Genomic DNA, 26,366 nt, shown 5'->3' on the forward strand with positions numbered 1-26,366 from the left:
CACCACAGAACTTGGCAAACGCTACAGGTCAGGGGCTTTTTCTCCCTCCCAGAGAGCTAGTTGTTAAATATTTCCCAGCTCAGGACTGGACTTTAGATTTCCATCCATCCACCCATACAATTGATCCATTCATTCAAATATGTATATTTGTTATATAGTCTGCATTCACTTGCATCCTATCTTAAGCCAGGTTCAGGAGGTTAAGACAGATATGATCCCTGCCCCCATGGGGCTCACAGTCTAATGAGGGAGTCAGGTTTTAACACACCCTCCCCAGAAGAAGCCACATGCCCTACATACAAGTAGGAGTCAACCAAGTGAAGCTGGAGGGGCAGGGCGGGAGCAGGGAGATTCCAGGGAGAGGGAACAGCACGTGCAAAGTTGTGTGGCAGAAGAAGCAGGGTGTGCTCCAGGAACGGGTCCAAGGTGGGCATGGCCAGAGAACAAAGTGCAAAGGAAGAAAGGAGCTGGAGAGTGGCCCTGCCAGGCCCTGTGGACCACGTGAGGGACTCATCCTTATTCTACAGTCTTCAAGCCTCAGCAGTCCACCCAAGGAGCCACATGGTTCAAGGTCTATGGGAGTCACTCCTTGCTTCCTCACCACACCCTCTCTGTGGCCCATCTCTGGGCCTGTTTCCTCATTGGAAAAGTGAATATAAAAATGGAGCTAATACCTTCAGAGGGTGGATGTGAGGATCCAAAGAAGACGTAGGTGAAAAGCCCTGAGCTCCATATCTGGCCAGTTTCAAACTTCCATGACAGTGACTGTGATATCTGATTTCCTCCTCCACAAGTGCTCATTCAGCCCGTTTTCTTTCTTACATTCAGCCCTGTACTTTTATCAAGTGCTGGGCATTGGGCTGGGCACTGGGGAACCTGCCACCAAAAAGACAGGTGCAATGGTCCCTGGAGGAAGGGACCCTGCCTCCCGCCTGTCTTGAACCAGCCCCCCAAAACTTACTGCATTCCTACTCCTGCCAGGCTGAGCTGGGGTCTGTGAGGTAAGACCTCCTCTCTGTTACCCGCACTCCTGGGGTTGATTTCGGAGCCTGCTGGGTTCCCATGCTTCTGCATGCTGCTGTTCACTCTGAAGCCCAACCTGTGCTTCCCCACCGCAAGAGAGGCTTAACCCCAACCCTCTCCCAGGCCCTGCCATCCAAGGCCGCCCCAGGCCCACCGTTTGGGGAAGGGCGTTTCCTCCCTCCATCGCCCTCCCTCCCGGACTCACTGAGAAGTTGTCGGCTTGAGTCGCTCACCGTCACGTTCTCTTGCCAGAAGGGGTTCATCAGCGGGGTGCACGGGCTCCGCACTGGATGGGACGAGGAACTAGTGGGCCGGGAGCTGGGTTTGCGACCCCAGCCCGCGGCTCTGTCCTCAGGATCGCCCTCCTTGAGGGTGAGGGGAGCGCTGGCGCAGATGGGAGCAGAGCCGGGCATCTCCAGAAGGGCTTTCGCACGCAGCCCCAGCCCTCGGCCCGGCCCACCTTCCCCGCGCCCCTGGAGGTCGCACTGGTACTTGGCGCCCGGGGGAGGGGTGCGCACCGAGCAACAGGTCCCAGGTGAGCTGGGCACCGCGCGAGGGGCATTCGCAGCCACGGCCCCTGGGTTCCCACGTGTAGCCTTACCCCGGCAAGTCCTCCAGAGGCCGGAGTGGGAGCTCAGAGGCTCGGGCTGGCTGCGGTTGGCGGCCCCCAGCCGGTCCTGCGCCGCCCGCCCGCTCCTCTCCAGCCGCTCGGTGTCGATGATGTACCAGAAGTCCGTGCCGATGGCGGCGGCCAAGAGCACAAAGCTCAGCGCCCCGGTCAGCGCCGCCGCGCCGGCCAGCGAGCCCAGACGCACCCGCATCGCTGCGCGCGGACCCCAAGCCTGGGGCCACTACCTAGGCCTGCTCCACCCGGCCTCGCCAGGGAGCTCCGACGGGAACCCCGGCCTTCGCACCCCCGGCCCTGCCGCTCACGCCCTCACCTGCGCTCCCAACCGCACGCAGTGCTGTCCCCGACTCGGCGCCCAGGACCCTTCTGCCTGCGCCCCCACCTGTGCACACTGGGGTCCCACTCCGCCGGCTGCCCCGCCCCCTGCACCCTAACCCCTCCTCCCTCCCGGGCCCAGCCCACGCATACCTCGCCCAAACTCTGCGTGGTCCCCTAAACCCCTACTCCCTACACTCCCCGGCCTCCCCCTCTTCACCCCAGCCCCCTTCCGCTCCCCACCCCGCACCTTGCTCCGGGTCCTTCCAAGCCCACCCTCCCACCGCTCTTGCTCCCGCCCGGGCGCCGAGTCCTAGCAGAGGAAGAGGTCAGAGCTCTGAGCGGAGCGCGCGGGCAGCCTGGACCGAGGGAGGCGCCCAGCAGCGCCAGGGGCCGGGGCTGCGCCAGAGGGAGGCGGTCTTCCTGCCGCCTTGGGGAGTAGAAAGGAAGGAGGGGGGATTCACAGTCCAGCCAGGGCTTGCAGACATCCTGCTGTGGCGCCCTGCCTCGGGCTCCAATCACCTAGCTACCAAAATCCACCTCCCAGAAATTCTTCTGGGCTGGCTACTAAGGGAAAAAGGCAGGTTCATTTTTTATAAAAGTTCCTTAAAGTAATGGGCTAGAGCAGGTTCTCTGAGTCTATCGTGTCCACCACCAAAGTCCTTCTTCATCATCATAGCTGATGCCACCACTACCACCACCACCACCTCTACCCCCAACACCACCAGTACCAGTGTATTACCATTCTCTTCTTTATCATCACCAATACCCTTGCCCATTCTACCACCTTCTGCACCAGCACAAAACCTTTCATTCTTCCAAGAACTACTTCTTGAGCCTCCTACATGCCCGAACTTGGTTTATGTTAGAATACAGGCAAGAATATAGTGCCCGTGCTTAGTATATGGTGTAGCCCTTTTCAAAACAAGGCAATCAAAGAAAATACTCAAATGTTGTATGGCACATAGTGGTAAATGTACATGGCACATAGTGGTAAATGTACGAGAATTCCAGATGCTGGAAATGGCCAGGCTTGGGGCTGTACTACCAAAGGTCCCCCAAAGTTCTCCTTGTGGATGAAAGATCAAAATCCTGGCACCCCGGCAACACATTCCTAGGGAACCATCATACCAAGCCCGAAAGTTGGTACTCTCTGGTCAAGTTGAGGAGATAGTCATTAAGCAAAGTGCTTAGACCCATGGAAGTGCTGCAGGGAAAGCAGAGAGGGTCTCAGCTGACCTCTCTGAGGAAGTGGCATTGATGCTGGCACATGAAGAATGCACAAGCATTGAGCATTTCATTGGGGGCCTTCTAGAGGAGCTGAAAGGAAGGCAATCAGGTTAAAACAGTGTGGGAAGGGCATGAGGAGGGATGAGGCAGGAATGTAGGGAGGACCTCAGTCAGGCAGGTCTGGGGATCCATGATAGCTTGGGTTTCATCTGAATCACTAAATGGTTCTGAGAAGGGAAGTGAAATGCTCTAATTTACATTTTTTAAAACCTCAACTTCCTTTTGAGAAGTATCCATTTCAGTTGCCCATTGTTTGACTGGATCTTTTATTGGAGGGGTCTGGTTTGTTTGTTTGTTTTTGAGTTCTTTATATATGCTGGACATTAGTCCTCTGTAAGAAAAGGAGCTGGCAAAAGTTTTCCCATTCTATAGGTTGTGTCTTCACTCTGTTGGTTGTTTCCTTTGCTGTACGGAAGCTTTTCCGTCATAAAGAAGGATAAATTTGAGTAATTTGTAGGAGAATGCATGCATCTTAAGACCATAATGTTAAGTGAAATACATCAGACACACAAGATGTGTTATGTACATGTATCAACTCCCCCACATTGAATGTGGTCATTATGCGCTACAAACATGTATTAATAAAAATTTTCCAAAAAATAACCCTCAACTTATCTGCTGACTTGGGAAGCAAAGGGGCCAGTTAGGAGGACACTGTAGTGGAAGAAACAAAAGATCCCAGTGTTTTAGGCCAGGTGGTGGCATAGTGTATAGGGAGGGAAGTGAACAGACATTTTTTTAAATTGAGGGCTGTTATAGTTTAAATATGAAGTATCCCCCGGAGACTTGTGCCTTGAGGGCTGGATCCCCAATGCAGCACTGTTCAGAAGTGAGGCCTAGAGAGGTGACTGGGTTGTGAGGGAGGGTGCTCACCTCACCAGTGAAGTAACTCACTGATGAGTTCATACCTGAATGGGCTGTTTGGAGGTGCAGTCCAGTTGGAGAAAGTACATCACTGGAAGAGTGCTTTCGAAGGATATATCTTGTTCCTGGCCTTTTCCTCTCTGACCCTTCCCTTCCTCTCTGCTTCCTACTGCCTTGAGGTGAGCAGCTTTCCTTCACTGTGCCCTCCTGCCATGGTATTCTGCCTCACTGCAGGCTTAAAAGCAATGCAGCCAGCTGACCATGGACTGAAACCTCTGAAATCAGGAGCCAAAATAAATCTCCTCCTATAAGTTGTTTTTTCAGGTATTTGGTCACAGTGACAAAAATTTGACTGATAGCTGACTAGAATTGATAGGAAGTAGTAATAGAATGGTGCTGAGTGTTCTCTTCCCTGTTACTGGACTCTTCCTTACCAACACCATCTTAATCTTCTTCATCACCATCTTCATCTTATCAGCATTAGCACACTGGCTGCCATCAGTATGATCATATCTTCCTTCATTCCGCACACCATTTTGGTCTGTCACCCTTTGGCCACCATTCTGATTGAGGCTGATCTTTCCCCTGGCCACCACCTGATAGCTTTGCTTTCAATTCCATGACAGTATTACCATCATATTCATTTGCACCACCATCAAAACAACCCATACCATAAACCTTACAGATGAAAGTAAAATTCAACTGAGGTTGGACCTGGGAGTCTTAGCAATGTCTCTAAGGTTCCATCTCTCTCCTCTTTCTTTTTCTTTCTCCATTTATGTTGTTTTCCTCTTGCTTGACTTTTTTTTTTTTTTTTTTTTTTTTTTTTTTTTTTTTTTTTTTGCGGTACCAGGGATTGAACTCAGGACCTTGTGCTTGTGAGGCAGGTGCCACTGAGCTAAATCCCCAGCCTGCTTGACTTTATTCTTCAAGCAGACTCAGCTATGGAGCCACAGACATTACTTGTCACAGCTTAGCAACACCAACAGAAAGAATATCTTTCCCAATGGTGGTCACCAGATTTCCAGAAATAAGGCTCACTGGCCTTATGCTCTCCTCTGAGCCAACACCTATGGCTCCATAGAACAAAACGTGCTGATTGGCCAAAGCTGGATCACCCGCCAACTCCTGGACCCAGCATAGGATGGATCAGTCAGTCCCATTACCCTGAGCTAAGGATTGTCACAGCTGCCAGATGTAGCAAATAAAAATACAGGATGCCCAGTTGAACCAGAATTTCAGATGAATAACAAACACTGTCTTAGTGTAAGTACAGGTTTCATGCAATATTTGAGATATACTAAAAAAAAACTGTGTTGTTTACCAGAAGTTCAAATTTAACAAGCTATTCTGTATTTTATCAGGCAAACTCAGCTGGCTCCATTAAGGAAAACCAAAGTGACTTTCCCAAAACCAAGAGAATGGATAATGGCAAGCAAAACCCACAGATATCCCCTCCCTCCAGCATGAGGATCACCCCTGCCTGGGCCCCACATCCCTCACCCACATAATGAGACCTTCTTCTAGGCTTGTGTGAAAACATAACCTTGTAGGTTTTGAAAATTTTATTTATCCTGAGGATTTTAATATAATCTTCTTGAATCATGCTCAGTCACTCTAAAAAGAACAGAAAGTAATGTTTTTTAATGATTCTGGGGAGGAAAGGATCCCATCAAACATTGGATAATATCATCACACAGCCAGTCAACTGAAGAGGCATGACAGAAACCAAAGGCTCCCAAGGCAGGACCCAAACAGGACACAACAGTGAAGATTAATGCTCCACCATGCTAGCTAGGCATGAGATGAGACTGAAATATACGGTGAATGCTGATTGCAGTAAAAGAAACATTGCCACAAATCCCCCCTTAAAATACTCTTCCTTGCTTCAAACATATTTTTTTCTTGCTTCAAACATATTTATTCCATCATTCTTGCCACTTTGTGAAGTCATTCTATTAGTCCTCTTTTGTGTCTCTATGAGTTGTGCTCAAAATACAATGAATGCTGCTGCCAAGTGCCTTCCCATGGAAAAGCAGCCTTGTAAAAAAGTTACGGTGCCTCCTCATCCACCTTATTCACCAGATCTGGCACTGTGTGATTTCTGGCTCTTCCCCAAAGTCAAATGACCATGAAAAGTGAACATTTTTAATCCATTCAGGACATTTAGGCAGCCACAACAGTGTACTAAAGACCCTCATGATAGAGGACTTCTAGAGCAGATAGGATAAGTGTGTTTGAAGTGAGGGGGAATATTTTGAGGGAGGTTAATGCCAATGTGTCTTTTACTGTAATAATTTCTTTAATTCAAACATTCACCATAGTTTTTTATCGCCCTTTGTGTAGTAAGGTGAAGAACAACACTCAGCAAGAACTCCAGAGTCTGGGCCCAAGTCTTAATCAGCATCTGACAGGCTGTCTGAGCCTGGAGAACTCGCCTTCCTTCTCCAAGCCTTGGTTTCCTTCTCTGTGAAACAGAGATACTCATTATGGCGATCTCAATGTAAGGTCAAAGTTGCCTTTCACTATGAGGCATTGGGGTATCATGGAAAAACTACATGTTTCTGTTTCAGTGAGACTTAGATTTGGCTCTCAGCTCCCTTACTTACCACCATGTGAACTTGGATAGACCACTTTTCCTGGTGCCTCAGTTTCTCTATATGTAAAGTGAATATTAACAGCATCACTCCAATCACATGGCCCTCTTCCTCCTGTGTCTCTCCTGGCCTTCACATAAGGACATCAGTCACTGGCCTTAGGATCCACCCTAATTCCGTGTGACTTCATCCATACTAATTATAATTGCAAAATCATATTTCCAAGTGAGCACATCCTGAGGTTCTGGGACACATAAATTTTGGGAGGGCACTACTCAACCCAGTGCAGCTATCAAATGTGATCCAGGCTCCAACAGGACCCGCCACCACTGCTTTCTCGTGAGGGATCCATCTTTTTCTTCCTCTCTGGATCCAAGAAGCTGTTGAGGAAGAAATGGTCTTTGCTTGTGTTTTTACCCTGTGAGCCTGTGATCTGTTTGAAGGCTCCCTTACCTAAGAAAGGTGCATCTACCTCTGCTCCCATGAGGAAATCCATCTCCTATTTACCAGAAGAACAGAGACTTGCACCTAAAATCAGAACAACAAGCCCCAACATGATCTACAAGGCTCCACCCCAGCACAGTCTCAGTACTCCTTTCATGCTGAGCCCCCCACAGCTGAGCAGCTCAGAAGCAAGCTCACCTTCTAAGCCCTGCACACCCCAGCCTTTCCCTGGACTGATGAAGTTCTTCCTCGCCTCTGGGCCTTCATCCTGTCTATTCCCTTTGACTGGAACACATTCTCAAATTTTCTCCTCTCTCAACTTAAAAATTATTTTTTCCAGAAGGGCTCACTTAACACCCCAACTTGGGTTAAAGGCTTCCATAATCAGCTAGTACAAATGTGGATGGTGCTCCACCAAACCCCTTACGACACTCCATGTTTCCAGCTCATCTCTACAGCACACTACGATGCATCTCATGGCTCTCCACCCAGGGCCTTCCTCCCCAAGTGAGAAGCCTGGGATTGCTGGAGAGTTAAGTATGGAGAATCCCAGCCAAGAGTCTCAATCTCCTGCAAGGCAATGCAACGCAAGGCAAAGGAAAGACATGGAAACAAGACTTAAACAGAAACCAGGGAACTGGGATGGGCTATGCTACGCATGTGGCAAGGATCCCAAGCAAAGAAGACCATCAGTATTTATTGATTACACAGGCGTGGGTAAGCACAAGGTAAGGGGACATGCATGGTATCCAGTGATATCAGCTGATACAGGCAAGGCTTGTAAAAAAGAGGCTAAGGCATTCTTGCAGAAGAAGCAGAACAGACCAAAAGTACGTCGTGGTTAACTGAAACAAGTAAGAGAGGGTTAGCTCTAGGAACTGCAATGTGGTCTGGAGCCATATGGTCCTGGGCTGCAGTTATCTCACTTAGGAGCCCCGCGGCTTCACAGATCAGGACTTAGATCTCCATGGCAGCCGTTGGCAGGGAAGCTGTACTAGCCTACGTGCCATTCGACATGCTCTTGTTAGTCAGGTAGGTTTTGGTCTGTCTCTGTTCATCCAGTAAAGAGGAGATGGATTTTTCTCATGGGGGCAGAGGTAGCTGTACCTTTTTTTTTTTTCTAGGTAAGGAAGTCTACAAACAGATCACAGGCTCAGAGGGTAAAAACACAGGCAAAGTATATTGTAGTCAATTATGGAGGGGAAATGCATGCTCCATACTGCAGCCCACTGTAAGCCTGGCCAGGAGGGTCTGCCACAGCTAAGGCCCCAGGACCAGCCCTCAGTTAAGGATGAGTGGGTTGGAAGATAATCCGCCCCACTATCTCAACCCTCAGGGGAGGGTTAAGCTCTGAGACATGTACTCCTCCATCTCTCAGAGGGGCCCACAGCTCAGTGGCCTGTCTTAGAGATGCCATGGGGTTTACTGGGATTCAACTATTTAATATGTAAAATATTATAGACAGAGAGAGAGAGAATTATTTTATTTATAGGTCTAAACTATCTATTCATAGGCCTAACTTCAAAAGGTAATTTAACTTTTGGATGATGAGAAGATGGGAATGTTTTGTAAGCCAAGGGATAGCATGGATAGAGAGTTAGCGCATTCAAAGAAAGGAAGAGGGGGCAATTTAAATATCTCCTATGAGAAAATATCTGATTCCAAAAAGAAGAGCATCAAACTACCCACTTCTTTGGTTAAAAAACCATTTATTCATCTCACAGTTCTAAAAATAAAACCTAAAATGATTTATGCACCTAGGGAACCTTATATTTTATCTATTTTACATAATGTAGCTGTGGGTTTTTGTAAGAGTTGATGACGGTTCATCAACTCCGGGAGAACACAAAATCAGGAATTCAGGGTATGGCATATACCAGTTCCTTGGTTCTGTGCACACAACACACAAACTTTTTTATCACTGGGGATGGAACCCAGGACCTTCACACTGAGCTGCATCTCCAGCCCTTTCTAAATTTTTATTTAGAAACAGGGTCTCTCTAAGTCACTAAGTTGCCCAGGCTGGGCTTCATTCTCCTGCCTCAGCCTCCCACAGTGCTGGGATTGCAGGAATGTGCCACCAGGCCCAGGGTTCTGTGCACCAATGTGAAACTAAGTGAGTTAAAGTTCTATGTGAAAATAAGCCAAAACAGACTATCAGTGGAAAGGAATTTTTGTGGAGCACATTGCAATTTTAATACATGGTATCTTCTATGAAGTGGAACTAGCACAACTTATACAGTCTGAAATAATATGAATCTACAGAAAATACCCTGTGATTTTGTGTCATCGTACATAAATTAATAAATATCTTTAAAGGACCAAAAGTAGCATATCTTATATTGGTTTTCTTCCCTTTTCCTTTTCCCATCTTATTTCCCTATTCTCAAGCAGCACATCCTATATTACCATTCAAATAAAATTATTGCCCTTAAATCCTCATCTCTGGGTCTACCTCAAAAGAAACTCAATCTAAGGCATATTTTTTAACATTTCTACTCCTTCACAGAGACCATGGCAATTAATGAATATTTAATGATGAAGCTACTTGCTGCACATCCATGTGCTCCTGTGAGCTATAACCCTCATTCAGGCACATCCTATGGGATGACTCACACAACACCATTTTGATTCACAGTCCCTTTTCACATTTCACCTTAAAGCCAGTGGTAGCCACATGACATAATTCTCAATTGAGGTAAAAACAGAGTGTTGGAAAGGACTTCCCTCAAAAAAAATGACAGGCCTCGGAAAAGAAGCCTTTGCTCCACTCGGAATGTGTAGGTGATATCTGGAAATACAATTACCATGTGATACTCACGAGAATAAACCTGCTTGTGAGTGGCAAAACCAGAAAGCAGCAAAGAGCCTGAGTCCCAGATAACACCTGTTATGGTTTAGATGTAAATATCCCTAAAAGTCTCATGTATTAGAGGTGGGCCTTTTGGAAGGTGACTGGATCATGGGAATGCAGTACTCATCAGTGGATTTATCTATTGATGAGTTCAATGTCTGAAGGTGCTGTTAAGAGGTAGGGGCTGGTCCTGGTCAGAAAAGGTGGGTCACCTGGAGGGATATATTCTTGTCCCTAGCTCCTCCCTCCTTTCTGCTTCCTGGCTGCCATGACACAAGAGCTTTCCTCTGCCAGTCCCTTCCACCATGCTGCTTCTGTCTTGGAGACTGCTAATCATGTACTGAAGCCACTGGAAACTGTGAGCCATATAAACCTCTCCTCCTTTAAGTTGTGGGTGTCAAGAATTTTGTCCTAGCAATAGGAAAGAGACTAATACACCACTGTTGAACTGTTGCCCCACCTTCGTGTAGCCTACCTCCAAAATGTTTATTAGAAGATAAAAATAAATCTCTATCTTTTTAAGCCAACAATTTAGAGTTCTCTGCTACTTCCAACTGAATACACTGAGAATTGTTGTGGACAGGGATTGTATTCACCCTACCCAACATGTATCATTGGCATTTAGATGACTGCATGACACGCTGTAGGTATGTGATAAAGATTTGTTGATTTAGTAAATGAATAAATGAACCCTGCCAAAAAATCTCTTCCCCCAAGCACAGAGCTTATTTTGTGTGGCAAACCCATCAGGAACCAACCGAGGGTTTGAAGATATATAGCTGGGTTATCTGCACAGTTATTAAGATTGCCGCACTAGAGAGAAATGCCTCTGCTTATTGAGTTTCATAAGGTCACAATGTTGCACCAGTCAGTTGGACTCCAAAGACCTGACCTTGCATAGCCATTTAAGTGAAAACCTCCCCCATCCATTAGAGACCTGGGAGTTGCTGCTGCCACTCTCCATCTCCTACACAATGTAATCATCTTAGAATAAAAGAGAGAGCTAACCCCCAGGCCCCATTTCCATTACATCCCTGGCGAGATTCCAGAAGATGAAGGCTGGGGATGCTCTCTCTCCATTGCAGGGGACCTTCCCAAGTTGGAGTAAGATTCCTTAGGCTGGAGAGAAACTGCTGCCATGTGGTAGATGGGAAAGAGCTTAGGCCAGGAACCAATACACTGGGATCCAGCACCAATCTTGCCTCTAGCCTGCTTAAACATCTTGATCCAGTTACTTCCCTCTCTGAGCCTCAGTTTCCTCATCTGCAGGAAGGGCTAGTAGGAGTCTTCTGATGGAAACCCAGGCCTGCAATGGCTAAATTATGTGCTGAATCCTTACACTGTCACAGGCACATGGGGAACATTACCTTTTTGAATCTTCACATCAATCCTAGAGAGAAGAATACTTCATTTACCCTCATCACAGATGGGGATACCAAGGCTCAGAGAAGTTGATTAAGTGAATCAGTATCACACAGCTATTTAGTAGAGGAGCCAGGATTCAAACACAGGTTTGTCCAGCCCCCAGAGCCACATTTTGAATGTATGATTGGTTCCACATGTTGGAGTAACAAGAGCCTAAAGCAAGACTACCATGTAAGAGAAGACCTGTCAATACTAACTGACTTGTATAGGCTAGAAATAGCTTTATGTGGGAGATAGGATGGGACATTTTTAAGAATCAGAGAGACACCATTTCAAATGTTACCTCCACCATTCATTAGCCATGTGACACTGAGCAAGTGTTTTAGTTCTCTGAGTTTCACTTTCTTCTTCAGGAAAACAACCCTGTAGCCTATGAACTGATGAATGATAAATAAAACATGGTCTAGATTAGAAGATGCAGAAACAGATTAGAAGATGCAGAAACAACTCCAGACATACTCAGCCAACTCATCTTCGACAAAGGAGCCAAACACCCTCACTGGAGGAAAGATAGCCTCTTTAATAAATGGTGCTGGAAAAACTGGGTTTCAACTTGCCAAAGATTAAAACTAGACCTGTATCTCTCACCATGCACTAAACTAAAATCAAAATGGATTAAAGATCTAAATATAAAAACAGAAATGCTGAACCGGCTGTAACAGAGGTTAGGTAGAGCTCTTCAAGACATTGGTGTAGGAAAGATTTTATGAACAAAACCTCAGTTGCCCATGTACCAGCACAAACAATCAACAAGTGGGATCTCTTATTAAAAAGCTTCTGTACAGCAAGAGAAAGCACCAACGGAGTGAAAAGACAACCCATAATGTGGGAAAAAATCTTCACCTGCTCTTCCTCAGACAAAGGTCTACTATCTTGAATCTATAAAGAACTTAAAAAGATCAGACCTCCCAAATTTAAAGACCCAATCCAAAAATGGGCATCATTTGAAATGAACAGACATTTCTCACACAAAGAAGTAGAAATGGTAAATAAACATATGAAAAATGTTCAACATCGCTGGTCATTTGAGAGATGTAAATGAAAACAATGCTGAGATTCCGCCTCACCCCAGAGAGAATGGCTGCTATCATGAAATCAACCAATAACAAATGCTGGCAGGGCTGTGGGGAAAGAGGAACCCTGCTCCACTGCTGGTGGGAGTGCAGACTGGGGCAAGCACTGTGGAAATCAGTATGGAGATAGAACTAGGACTGGAACTAGGACAAAGAACTGGGACTGGAAGTCCCATTTGACCCAGCTATTCCCCTATTGGGTATCTTCCCCCAAAGAATTAAAAGAATCATACCACAGTGATATATGTGCACCCATGTTCATAGCAGCACAATCTGTAATAGCTAAAACTTGGAAACAGCCCCAAATGCCCATCAACTGGAGACTGGATAAAGAAAATGTGTTTTTTAATAAAATGGAGTATTACTCAGCCATCAAAAATGAGAAATTAGAGACATTTATAGCTAAATGGATGCACATTGAGGCAGTAGTCTTAAGTGAAATAAATAGGACACACATGTGTAAATACTGAATAGTTTCTCTAGTGTGAGAAACTGAAAGTGTAAATAAGGACTAAAAGGTACAATAGATAATGTGAAATAGGAAGAAAAGGGGCAAAGGGGAAGGGGAAGTGGGAGGAGTGGGGGAAAGGAAAGAAGGGAATGGAATCAATATGAGAAAATGGAAAAATGGAAACAAAGTCTTTGTGAATAGGGAGGGATGGAGGGATTGAAGGGAGGGCAGGGGAATGGGGAAAAATAAAAACCAAGAGAGATTATGTAAAGGTGCAAATTTCCAATAATGAATGTCATTATATTGTATATCTAAAGTGTACCAATAAAATAAAATTAAAAAAAAAAAACATGGTCTACCCATACAAAGGAATATTATCCAGCCACGAAAAGGAATGAAGTGATGATACATGCTGCAATACAGATTAACTTGAAATCATTGTTCTAAGTGGAAAAAGTCCATAGCAAAAGACCACATTTAATAGATTCTGCTAACATTAAAGGTCCAGAAATGACAGATGAGACAGACAAGATTAGCAACTGCACAGGGACAGGGACGCTGAGGGATGACAGTAAATGGGCAGGAGGTTGCTTTGAGAGTTGACAGAATGATCTAAACTTGGATCATGATCAGGGTTGCACAATTCTGTGCACAGGGGGTGTGATCAGGAAGTTCTCTTCTGTGAGTCTCTTCACAAGGTGCGATCAAAAACCCAGTGAATGCTACTGTCGAGTGTCATCCCATGGACAGGCAGGTTCATAAATACCTCACGATGTCCCCTCATGCACTGCCTTCGCTGGACCTGGCACTGTGTGACTACTGACCTTTCCCACAGTCGAGATGACTATGAAAGGTTCAGGACATTAAGGTCACTATGACAGAACAACTACAGACACTGACAAAGGAGGACATCCAGAACTGCTCCAGAAAGTGGCATGATCAATGGGATAAGTAAGTGTGTTCAAAGCAAGAGGGAATAGTTTGAGTGGGAACTGATGGCAATGTGTCTTTTACTGTAATACATTTTTTAAATGTAAATATTTTTCAATCTTGTCTTATACATTAAAACCACTGAATCATTAAATATACATGCACATTTTTAACAGCCTATGTCTGACTTTTGCAGGTCAGAGCAGGAAGGAAAGAGCTCAGGAGTGAGGCTGACAGCGGTGGAGGTGACAATGACAGCGATCATAAAGCAGCACCTACCGAACGTGGACACCTGGCACCACACAGCCATCAACTTCCATTAGCACAGCATTCCTGGCAGGCAGATGTGGTCGCTGTCAGAGAGGCTGCGGGGTCCACAATTAGCACTTGGGCTCTGGGGCAGCCCACCAGGTTCACACCAGCCCCACATAGTTTCCTAGGCTGGACTCGGACACAGTCAGAATCTTCACAGAGCCTCAGTTTCTCCACCTGCAGAGGAGGTCTGCACTCGGGGGCAGTGCACAGCAGAGCCCTCGGTGGCCCACAGGAAACAGGCAGCAAACATCAGCTCCAGCCAGCACAAAATGTGACTCGGGAGCTCAGAGCTTGACCCAGCAAGGTGACACAGCTGGCAAGGCATAGGCCTTCAGCCCATGCCTGGCTCTGTTGCCACAACCTCTTGACTGCTCCAGCACCGAGGACAGCAGATACCTGCCAGGCTCTTCCCCCGGCCCCGCAAAGCCTATGGCCATCTGGAAAGACTGGCATCTGCACACATTGTTAACATCAGAACTGCCACATCAGCACCCAGCAGCAGCCTTCAGCCAGCTCCCCACAGCCCTCCAAGGCCAGGGCCGGAGGCCAGGCTGGGCGTCCCTGATACGGATTCTGAACATCACAAACCATGCAGGAGGGGAGACTCAGCCGGCTTTCCCAGGTCATGCTGTGTTGACACTGCCAGCCTTTGGGGCACAGGAACCCTCTTCTCCAGGCAGGACCGGCAACAACAGACTGTGACACATTGTCGATCCTTCTCTGCCCTGTGGCTCAGCAGGGGCTGGTGGAAGTGAGGTGAAGGCACTGGAACCACTGGGCTGGAAGAAACCATAGCTTGTTGTCTCACAGAGGGAAAAAGTGAGGCCTAGAAAAAAAATGAGACAGTTACTCCACCCGTTACAGGCACAGAAAGAAGGATATCTCAGTTCTACCTGGCAAGCACCAATTTAGTGAGCAGCTACTACATGCCCAACACTAAAGATACCATAAGAATAGGACAAGGTTCCAGCCTGCACCAGGCAACTCAGTGGTCTGGGGAAAGAGAAAAGGAAAGAAGCATATGTTATTCTGCACTGTAACTGAAGCAGATCGCAATAATGCTATTTGATGATAACTACCATTTGTTGAGTGCTGACATAAAACCTCTAAGCATACCAGGATGTTCAAGTAGCCCCCTCTCGTCCTCACCCAGGCCCTCCCCTGTACCCTTGGCCTGTTGGTGAGATCTCATCCTCACAGCAATCCTGTGCCCGTTTCCTAGGGTTGCCATGCCAACGGATCATAAATGCAGTGGCTTAACACAACACAAATTTGTCCCCTTACAGTTCTGGAGGCCCAGAGGGAGAGATCAAGTGTCCCTGGGCTTATGTGAAGGTGTCACGGGGCCGAGCTCATTCTGGGGGCTCTAGGAGAGGACCCTTTCCAGTTTCTAGCGTCACCTGCATCCTCTTCCTCTCTCCCTCCCTCCCTCTTGTCAAGTACCTGAGGTCACATTGACCATCAAACCATCCAGGAAACTCTCTCAGCCTGACATCCTTAAATGAATCACACCTGCAAAGTCCTGTTTGCCCTGTGAGGCAAGCTGATCGCTGGTTTCAGGAATTAAGATGTGAATGTCTAGTAGGCCACCATTCTGCCTCATTCCATGAATCCTAACTAGGCAGGCACCCACGGTCACTCAAATGTACAGATGAGGACACCAAGGCTGAGGGAGGCGCTAAGGTTTGGATGTGGCTCAGCCCTGGGTCCTTCTGTTGGAAGCTCGGTCCCCAGTGTGGCCATGGCAACGTGAAAGGACCTTCAAGAGGCGGGACCCAGCGGGAGCTCGTAGGTCGTTGGCAGCCCTGCCCTCAGAAGGGATTAAGGTAGCTCATGGTACCCTGACTTCATTCTCCCAAGAGGGCTTTGGGGATTTTATTTGTGGTGCAGGGGATTGAACCCAGGGTCCTGTGTGTGCCTGGCAAGTGCTCTACTACAGAGCCGCAGCCCCAGTCTTCTCAAGAGGGCTGGTATAGAAGGACCAAGCCCAGCCCTGCCCAGCCCTGCCCAGCCCTCTGCCTTTCTGTTTGGAGACATTTTCATTTTCTTCCCCATGAGCTGCCAACACTGCCATCACCATGATGTGATGTGGCCAAGAGGGCCCTCACCAGAGCTGAGCTAATTGATGCAGACTCCACACCCTCGAACCTCCAGAACCATGAGCTCCTGAACCCTTTTCACTTTAGAAACTGGGCGGACTCAAGTACTTCATTGCAGCAGTGAAAAATGGATAAATGCAGCAGCTAAAGTAACTTAGGCAGAGTCACTAAAGGAGCAGAAATTTGAACCCGGGTTCACCTGATCCCTCAAAGTAGGGTCTGGTCTGCACTCTGCTACTGAAGACAATGGAAAAGTCAAGAGCAGGCCCATGAAGTAAGGCTTGGGGGAAAACTGTGCCAAATAAATATGGATTTCTGAGGCGGAGCTGCAGGACACCTGGCCACACCTTCACCACTCCTCTCTAGAATGACATCTGTGCATCCAATGTGAAGAGACCCGGCAGCCAATGTCCCTAGAGCAAATCAGGACAGCTTCCTCAATAGTTCCATGGCATCAAGGCAAAATAGCTTCCAGAGAGACTTCAACAATTCACCCAGGTGTCTCCACCTCCCCAACCTGTGTCAAAGTTTGAGACTTCTCTGGCCATCCATCTCCCTCTGAAAAGGGGCCTAACTGATGCCTATTAATGCCAGCACATTAACCACCTCCCCTACCCACTTCTGCTCTTTTCCCTAGACCTGGAGATTTTGTTGTTTTGTGCACAACGAAGCTGAGGAGAAGGTACCTCTGCCCCACACAGGCACAGCCTCCAGTCATACACAAACCCCCCAGAGGGCTGCCCTGGTTACAAATGATGGACTCCACTAGCACATCGTGGCACCTGAGCCTGGAGTTTGGTTCGGGAATATTTTTCCAGTGTTAAGTAGTATCTTGATTCTACAGCAGGCGAGGGAAATAAAGTGTCTAGACATAGGCCAGACAGGACTGGCCTTGCACAGCCTGGGCTATCACTTATAGTCTGAACAGAATCCCCCAGAGAACTTGCAGTCAGAGACGACTGGGTCATCGAGCAGGGAAGGAGCAGAAGTGTTTATTATAAAAACAGCATACTCTTAAGTGGAATAAACAGGACACACATGTGTAAATACTGAATAGTTTCACTAGTGTGAGAAACTGATAGCGTAAACAAGGGTTAAAATGATTAAAATGAATAATTGATAATTTGAAATAGGAAAAAAGGTCCAAAGCCGAAGGAGTGAAGGGAGGGGAAGGGGAAAGGAAAAGAAGGAAAGGAAAAATTATGAGAAAAGAAAAAAAATGGAAATGAAATCTAAGTAAATAGGGAAGGGTGGAGGGGGTGAAGGGCGCACAGGTAATGGGGAAAAAAATAACCAAGATACATCATGTACAGGTACAAGCACCCAATGATAAATGTAAACATACTGTATACCTAAAATGTACCAATAAAAGGGAAGGAGAAAAAAAATACCATGTTACTTTTTTAATCTTGGGGGAAAAAGAACTTCAGCTATTATCCTACAACCAGAGAAACTTACATCAGTGTATCAGGTGCATTTCTTCCCAATGTTATTTCTATGAAAAAAATAATGATAATAGCATCAACTGAGCATTCTCTGGGTGCAGGATCCTGTTCTGAGTGTTTTATATACAATGTCTCAATCCTCACAACAGCCTTACAAGGCAGGGATATTAACTTCTCCAATTAACAGGTGAAAATGTGGAGGTAAAAAAAGATGAACCAATAAAAGGGCAAAGAGATGTAAATGTCATATGAACCACACTTAGCAATCTGTATCTTACCAGAGATATTTATGCATATTTTATGCAAACAAATGTAGCTCTACGAGTGTGTGTGTGTGTGTGTGTGTGTGTGTGTGTGTCAGCACATCCCTATTTACATAATGACAGTGTATTGTACACCTTCGATAATTTTTTAAAAAACATCTCATGGAGCACTGCCAATCTGTCAAGGGTGGTTTTAATTTATCAAATGTGTCGTGTTGAGATGACATGCCTCTGGTTCCACTTCCATCAGGCCATTGTGACAAACAAATGAAAGAATGCGGGTAAACACTTACCCAGAGCCTCGCACACAGTCAGCATTCCCAGGTAGCACACTATTACTAGAGCTGCAATCGTCCTGCTTGTTGCTTTTTCCATCCTGTGCTCTTTGACTAAAACTGCCTCACTCAATTGGATAGCATATGCAAAGTAAAAATAAACCTCCCTCCTTGCTTTGCTCCATCTACAAAAATTAGCTGTAAATGAATCACAGACTTAAACATAAAAAGTAAAGCGGTGGAAATAGAAGAAAATATACAGCAAAGACATCTCAGATAGGGACACAGTGGGTACAATCCATAAGAAAAAAAGCAGTGGCCCCCAGTGCAATCTGCCAGTATTCCCACCCTCATAGGATCTGCCTTTTTGTGAGAGTGGTTAGAGCAGAGATTTGCTTCTTTCTGAGCGAATGCAGGCGAGCTGATCAGACATCATGCCTGTGATTACATTACCTGACATTGTAATTACCATCTTGCTTGCCATCTTGGCATATCTGCCCTCTGTGTTTGCATGAGCTTATGTTGCAAAGACCAACATCACCAGAAAAGGAAGGTGGCTTCTGGCCAGCACCAGCATGGAACCAAGACCCTCAGCGGGCAGCCCCAGATGAACTGGATTCTACAACAACCTGGGGAAGCTTGGAAGAGGCTCCTTCCCTGGTCAAACTTGCAAATCAAACTCCAACCCCAGCTGGCACCTTGACTGCATCATCATGAAAGAAAGTGAAGCCCAGCCAGGCTGTGTTCTTGCTCCCAATGCACAGAAATGGTGACTGTATTAGTGAGGGTTCTCCAGAGAGACAGAACAATGGGATAATGAGAGAGAATTTACTAGGGGAATTGACTTACATGATCACAAGGCTGAGAGGTCTCATGACAGTCTAGCTGCAAGCTGGAGAATCAGAGATATTGGTAGCATGGCTCAGCCTGAGATTAAAAGACTCAGAACCGAGGAAACCAACAGTGCAGCCTCAAACTGAGGCCAAAGGCCTGAGAGCCTCTGATAGGCCCATGGCGCAAGGTTCAGAGTCCAGAGCCTGAAGAACCTGGAATCCTGATGTCTAACAACAGAAGGAGAAGGATGTCCCATCCCGGGGTGGGGGGCAAAGAGAGACGGAGGGGAGGTGGGAGGGGAAGGAAGAAATTGAGAGAAAGAGAGAGAACAAATACCCACCTTTCATTTTCCACCTGGGCCCACAGCCATTCCAATGGTGCCACCCGTGTTGAGGGTGGATCTTTCTCTCTTGGTTTATCAACTCACACACCATTCTCCTCTGGAAACACCTTCCAGACAGGCTCAGAAACAGTGCTTCCTCGGCCATCTAGGCATCCCTCTATCTAATCAAGATGACACCCAAAATTAACCATCACACTGAGAAAACAGGTGTGTGTCCTTTTAAGCCACTAAGTCTGTGACCATCTGTTACATGGCAACAGATACCTAATGCAGTCAGCTTGTTTCTGGACAGCAGCTTGGACTCTGTGTCAGGGTTTTAACAGGAGAACAGCCTTTGATTCTGCAGTTCCACTGCGGGAATCTGTCCTCAGGAAAAGCAGAGGCAGTTGTACCAAAAGGCGCACACAAAGATACCTGTCAGAGTTCCCTAGTCAGGGAAAAACATCTAACACAGCAGGGACCTACTATGTGCCAGGAGCTCTGTACATGTGATTTCACATAAGCCTCACAACAATGCTACTCTAGTAACAGCATCCCTATATTACATACCAGCAAATGCAGCCTCCGAGAGAGGAAGCAGCTCACTCAAACCCCATCAGACAGGGCTCATTAAATGCTCAGCCCAGTATCTGGTACAAGCATGGTGCTCAATAGATCACATAGCATTAAGAATCATTCAGCTTCCAGCTGCAGAAACCTACTCCCAAATATTTTAAGGCAAAAAAGGCTCATGGAATCAAGGGGCGTTCGGCAGTGCGGCTGGCTCCAGGCATGGCTGAACCTGTAACAGGAACCTAGAGGCCACGCCTGCAGATGCCCAGTGGTAACTAAAAGCAGGATGAAGCTGGCACCTCTGCCTTCACTTTAGATGTCTCCCTCACTGCCTTAAAACTTTAGGTCTGATCCCTCCTCAGCTCTGCAAGTAGGCAAGTAAAGAGTGTCTGTTATATATACAGGGTTTCCTAGCACTAAATGTACCTGACCTATTTCATCCCCTTTCATGACTGAGGACAGCAAGGTAAGAGTCACTAAAGCAATTTTCAGGATTTGCAGGGACACTCAATTGCCAGGTTCTGACGTACCCTGGAGTGATGCCTAGAGGTCTCCAGCCACTGTGCTACACCTGTAATCACCTCAGGTACCAGGAAAAGCAGACCCTCACAGACCACCCGTGATGAGGTCAGCCCTGAAGTGGGAGCAATCACCCCAGGATGGGAACTGACACTGCCTCTCTAAGCAAGAGCCATCATCATCTCATGATGGAACTGAATAGCCCCCTCAAGCAGTGAAGTCTCTCCAGGACCATGATTTGACCAGAGTTGCCCACAATGCCAGCTGTATGAATCTCTCCAGCTACACAAACCCCAAGCCTTGCCTTGGTCCCCTTTTCTATACAATCCTATAGTTTCCGTCAGACAGACCTTGAATCTCTCTGTGCTTTCCAGCATGTCCACGCTGGTTCAAGTTCCTTTTCATGCCCTTCACCATTGCACATCTCCTTGACTGAGATTATGGGACAAGTGCCCAAGCCGGGTCCGTTGGGACCCTCAGAGCCAGGGCTCTTGCCCTAAAACTCTGGTAATGTATCCAGGAGCAGAAAGCATTAGGGCTCTGTCTATACCAATCAAGCAAGCTCAGCTTGCTTCTGTTTCTCAGGCTTTCACCACATGGCAGACAAAAATCCCAGATTTGTCTTCTCCTGGCCTAAAAGGATCCCTCTCCCAAAATTCACAGACTACTCCCAGAGAAGGCTCTGATTGGTCCTGTTTGGGCCACACCCCTTTTCTGAAGTTATGTGCTAGGAAGTTGGGGCTCTGTGACTGGCTATTCTGGGGCACGTGACACCCTCCCAAAGGCATGATGCTCATGACTGACAGCCCCACCTAGGACCACAGATGCAGGGCAGAGTGTTCCTTAAGGAAAGAATGTACAGAGAGGATCGAGTTGGCCACTGTATTTAGTGACTGTTCCTCCAGCATGAGCACGGAGAGGTGAAGACTGCAGTCAGCTCGGAGCATGAATCTTTTCCAGCACACACACCTCATTTCCCACCTCTCACTCTAACCTTTTCAAGCTTCAGAGCAGCTCGAGAGATGAGGACTGAAGGCTACCAGAAAACAACTCTTCCACCTGACAGCATGCAGTAAAAAGCCACTGATAAAAGGGCCCTGATGAACACCAGCCAGCTGGATGCAAAGGTCAGAGCCCAGCAGAGCTAATGTGCCCCTCAGGGCCACACTCGCTGCTGGAGGGCTGTGGACAACATCAGCGACATAGCCAGACTGCTGAGACTGAGGGCACCAGCAGCTCTCCACAGTGAAAAAACTATTAAGATGGTAAGGCTTAGTGAGTACTTCCTGTGTAGCAGGCCCCAACCTAGATACTTAGCTCTATGATGAACTGCCCTATGCACATGTGCTATCAGTATTATCAATTTATACCAGGAAAACTAAGGCCCAGAGGGAGACAGAGGACCTTGGCCAAAGGCAGACCATCTTGACCATGGTATTATATTCATCTCTGGGCCACATGACCCATGGCTGGAACCAGTACAAACCAGCCCACAATGGACCTGCAGAGGGTGTTGACTGCTGCCCTCTGATCCTCAACCCAGGGCCACCTCAAGACTGAGCACTGTGGAGACAGAGCTCTAAGGAGAAGGGACTCGGAGTGTTCTCTCTGTGCTCTACTCTCCCAGGTTAGGGTTAGGTCCTGCCTGATGGTGCTGCCTATCCATCAAGGGGGCAGCCCTCATGAAAGGACTGGCTGCATTATTGTGGGAGTGGGTCAGTTATCCCAGGAGTGGGCCCTCCTAAGAGAGATCAACGCCCTCTTGCTCTCTTCCTGTGCTTGTACCCTGTGGCCCTTCTACCTGTTGCCATGGGTGACACAGCAGAAAGGTCCTTGCCAGATGCCCGCACTTTGACAGCAGACTTCCTGGCCCATGGAACTGTGAAGACTGCACTTCTTTTCTGTCTAAATTCCTACTCAGTCACATTCTGCTATAGCAACACAAACCAGGTTAAGTCAGCAGCAATGTGAACAAACCCAGGCAGCCCTGTCACACACACACACACACACACACACACCTCTTGGTGCTGATGGCCCTGGGCAGTCATCTTTCCCCAGGGAGGGTGAGAGTGGTCATATGACATAAGATTGGGGCCTCCACCTTCTAAGGGGGCTGTCCCTTGCTGGCTTTGATGAAACAAATAATGTCCAAAAAAAAAGAAAAGAAAAGAAATTGGCTAACAAGCTTCTGAGCCAGAAGTGGATCCACCCTCAGTTAAGCTTGAGATAACATCCTAGCTCAAGCCAATCCCCCACTTGCAACCTAACAAGACCCTGAAGGAGAGGACCAGCTAAGCTTCCCCTAGTCTCCTGACCTGCAGAAACTTCAAGGTAATAAACATGTGTTGTTTAAAGCTGCCAGGATTGTGGTGATATTGATACGCAGCAACAGGAAACTAGAACAGTATCTGTGTGACCTTTAGCAAAGCACTTGACCTCTCTGGGCCTCAGTTTTCACATCTGTAAAAATGGGGGTGAGGATGATCATGATATTTATTCCACAGGGTTGATGGGAGGATTAAATAAACTCATCGGTGAGCAGTGCTGGGCACTGTATGCATCATGGACATATTAATTCTTACAACTCACACAGCACCTGCTGAGTGCCAGGCCATGTGCTGGGCCAGGGGAACAGAATGGTGAGAAAAGCACGTCTGCTGCTCCTCAGCTCATGCAGGGGCCACTTTCCCAGGTGGGATGCGTCCCCCAGAAGGGGTGGGACCAGAGGTGTTTGCGGATGGTGCATGTCACAAATTCCTCTCCATTTCTTCCTCCGATGGTCATGAGGAAGACTCAGGCTGATGCTAGAGCAAAGCCCCTTCACAGCCAACACTTGTCATTTCCTTCTGGGGTGGAGCAGGCAGGAGCCTCCAGGGCTGACATGGGCACAGGCACTTCCAGAAGAATCTCTTGTCCCTGTCCTGACTCCATGATACTCATTTTCACAGCCACCTTCTCTTTGTAGCTAGAAAGAGTGGTTCTTCATTTCAGTAGCACAGAGAGTTCTTTTAGATGTCACTTTAACCAAGTGAGTTAATCGAAATGAAAATATTACATAACACTAGTCATCTAAATTTTGGCAAAAATCATGAAGGAGGCATTTGGGGGCAGATTTTAGAAAGTATATCTATTAGGGCCATGCTGTTCAAAATGAGAGCCACTGGTCCCGTGTGGCTGTTTAGTTGTAAATTAATTTGAATTTTAAGAATTTAAAATGTAGTAGTTTGTAGTACATATGCTGTACAGAACATGCATTCTATAAATACTAATTAAATGGAGAAATAAATTCCTTAGCATTTAATCTCTATCAAGCATGGAAAACAAACATCCAGCAAGAAGACATAGAGAACCTCGTGTTTTAAGAAAAATGGGCAAAATTGTATGCATCTGCAGAATGTTTCCATAAGCAAACCATGCACTGGCAGGACCAGGCAGGGCCTGGGAGTGCTGGAGTTAGGGGCCTCTGGTCTGCAGCAAGACATTAGTGAAACAGAAGGAGGCTCTATATTGAAGATACATATCTACATATACAAGAAGTCAGCCTACTTTTCTTCAGTGGGCCAGAGAGTACTACAGGCCAGAGCATGGACAGGCCAGCCCCTCACCCCTCCCATCACACCAGGCAAGTACCACTGCAGTCGTAAATGAATGCCCCTGCCTGGGCTCCAGTAAGCCCTTATCACATTTACAAATAAACATAATATGGCCAGAGGGCCATGGCTTGCCAGCCCCTCATCTGTATGAATTCTTCAAGGACTATTGTTTAAGGACAGCAGGAGAAGAAAGGGAAATGTGTTTGTGGAACAACTAGTATATGCAGGCACCAAGGCAGACTGTTCCATTCAGTCCTTAAACAACTCTGACAGGTAGGTGGGCATTATTATCCCCATTTTAAAGATGAAGGAAACTGAAGCTCTGAGAGATTAACCTGCCCAAATCACATGGCTGGTAACCTTGGGAAAGAGCCAGAATTTGAATCCAGGACTCCAAGGCCTGGGCCTTAGTGCCCACGCCAGGCTGCCTCCCCTGGGAATCTCATTCCAGGTTCCTTAGCTCCCGTGTGACCTTAGACCTGACCTCTTCGCTCCACACACAGCCCTTTATCCATGAGCATGAATCACGGCCCAGCGATCAATCAGCCTGCAGTCCCTTCCTGCCAGTCTGGCTCACTGAACTCCTCCACCCCCGCCTGAGCTCTCCTGCCCTCTCTCTCTGTGGAGTTCTGCACTGCTCTGTCTGGAACACATTTGCCAAGCTGGGAAAGAAGAAATGGAAAGTTTTGTTTTTGCACAAGCTACCCTTTTCACCCATGGCTAAAATTCCCCCAAAGAATGGTAGTCACGTCCAAAGTTATATAAGTCAAAATGGCAACTTAGTCCTCCTTCAGCCAAGAGGCATCAAGCTTGTACCCAGGGCCGGCAGCTGGCTAGTGACCAACTAGGGAGTGGTCAGACAAAGTACAGCCTCGTCCAGAAGCCAGTGGAAGTAAGCATGGCCCTTGTAGGTACACAGAGATCCCTTATTTCAGCCCGGCAAGGAAAGGGGGAGGACTGTCCAGAGGAGGCTGAGTTTGAAGGATGCGCAGAAATTTATTAATAGGCAAGTCAAGAAGAACAGGTCTGCACACAACCAAAAGCCCGGCATGGATGGCAGAGCAGGAGTGAGAAGGGGCCGTGTGGAAGGTCTGTGGAGGTTTGGTCACCCCCACCCAGGCAAGTAATTTTGCATCTCTGAGCCTCAGTTTTCTGACCTACAAAACGGAGCCAGTCTTGCTACCTCCCCCTGAAGGTGGCCAGGAGAATTCGAGATGATGTATGTCAGAATGCAGCAGGCACCCCACCCTTGAGGCCTGAATCTGCCACCTGTGGTTGGGACCAGCTGGATTCGAGGACTCAGGCAATGCAATCTCAGCTCCAGGCAGAGATCTGGAAGTCAACCCTGGAAGATCCGAACCATCCACTAGCCCTCAGCTGCCCTGTATCAATTAGATTTGGTTTCCAAAACGTTCCCAAGATGAAAGGAGCTGCCGGCAAGCCATATTATCAAAGTGTATTTGTGAGATCTGAAGGCTCACGGTGTATCATCAGTCGGAAAAAAGAAACATGTGAGTTGGAGGGAGAAAAAAGAGAACAAAAGATCACAAAAGCCAGGATCAGAATGACCCTCCAGTAATCACCTCCACTCCTGCTTTTGAGGGGAGGGGTGCTGGCAGGGAGGCAGGCGGAGTGGAAATTACTGAATAAGCCTGCCCTACCATTCCCATGGCGAGACTGACGCTCAGTAGGGCTGTCCCAGGCCGCACAAGGTGGGATTCAATCCCAAGTCTGCTCAAGTACAGGTCCCAGACTCAGCTCTGATCTCCCCTAGGCCACTGAGGTCTTTTCTGAACCTGATTCCTGCAGCCCATTCCCCAGCTACAAAGTCCAGTGTTTCCAACCACATATTCTTGGAAGTCCTCACTCAGTGCAGCTACAGCACCCAGAGGACTCTCAGAAACAAGCAAGAAAACATCCCTGAGAGATGGTCTCTTGTCATCCATCTCCTCACTACTTTCTTGAATGTCAAGGCCACAACTGCACAGGAAATTTCAAGGTACCACTAAAAACAGGCGAGGACAGCTCTGCATGAGAAATTCTCTGGAGCTTCACTCTACATTCCTCACCATGAAAAAGAAACCTGGTCAAATAAACTGAGAAACCTCAATGCTTTATTCCTGTCATTTCACCCACACAGGGCTGAACATAGTTTAAAAAGTCATCCGTTCTATGCGTCACCACACAGCTCAAAGGGAAGTTACAGTTGTTTGAACAAATTAACTCATTATTTT

The 26,366-nt window shown here is 47.2% G+C and overlaps 1 protein-coding gene across 5 annotated transcripts in view; it reads right to left on the reverse strand.

Moving 5' to 3' along the window:
- Tmem114 (transmembrane protein 114) overlaps positions 1-26,366 on the reverse strand; it is a 72,464-nt gene that overhangs the window by 22,032 nt on the left and 24,066 nt on the right. For 2 of the 5 annotated variants that reach the window (XM_004864861.4, XM_013065627.3), the window contains exons 1-2: positions 1,625-2,068; positions 1,229-1,309 (exon numbers count right to left, since the gene is read on the reverse strand). In XM_004864861.4, the coding sequence (XP_004864918.1) occupies positions 1,229-1,309; positions 1,625-1,844 (301 nt within the window). In that variant the 5' untranslated portion in view covers positions 1,845-2,068. Of the gene's footprint in view, positions 1-1,228; positions 1,310-1,624; positions 2,069-5,744; positions 7,098-14,173; positions 15,036-26,366 lie in introns of those variants that run through there. The other 3 variants (XM_087202925.1, XM_087202927.1, XR_002389374.2) reach the window with 3 other exon arrangements.

The sequence above is a fragment of the Heterocephalus glaber genome, unplaced genomic scaffold, assembly GCF_053883595.1.
Source record: "Heterocephalus glaber isolate CG9 unplaced genomic scaffold, H.glaber_assembly_v1.0 deba00001781, whole genome shotgun sequence".
NCBI lineage: Eukaryota > Metazoa > Chordata > Mammalia > Rodentia > Bathyergidae > Heterocephalus > Heterocephalus glaber.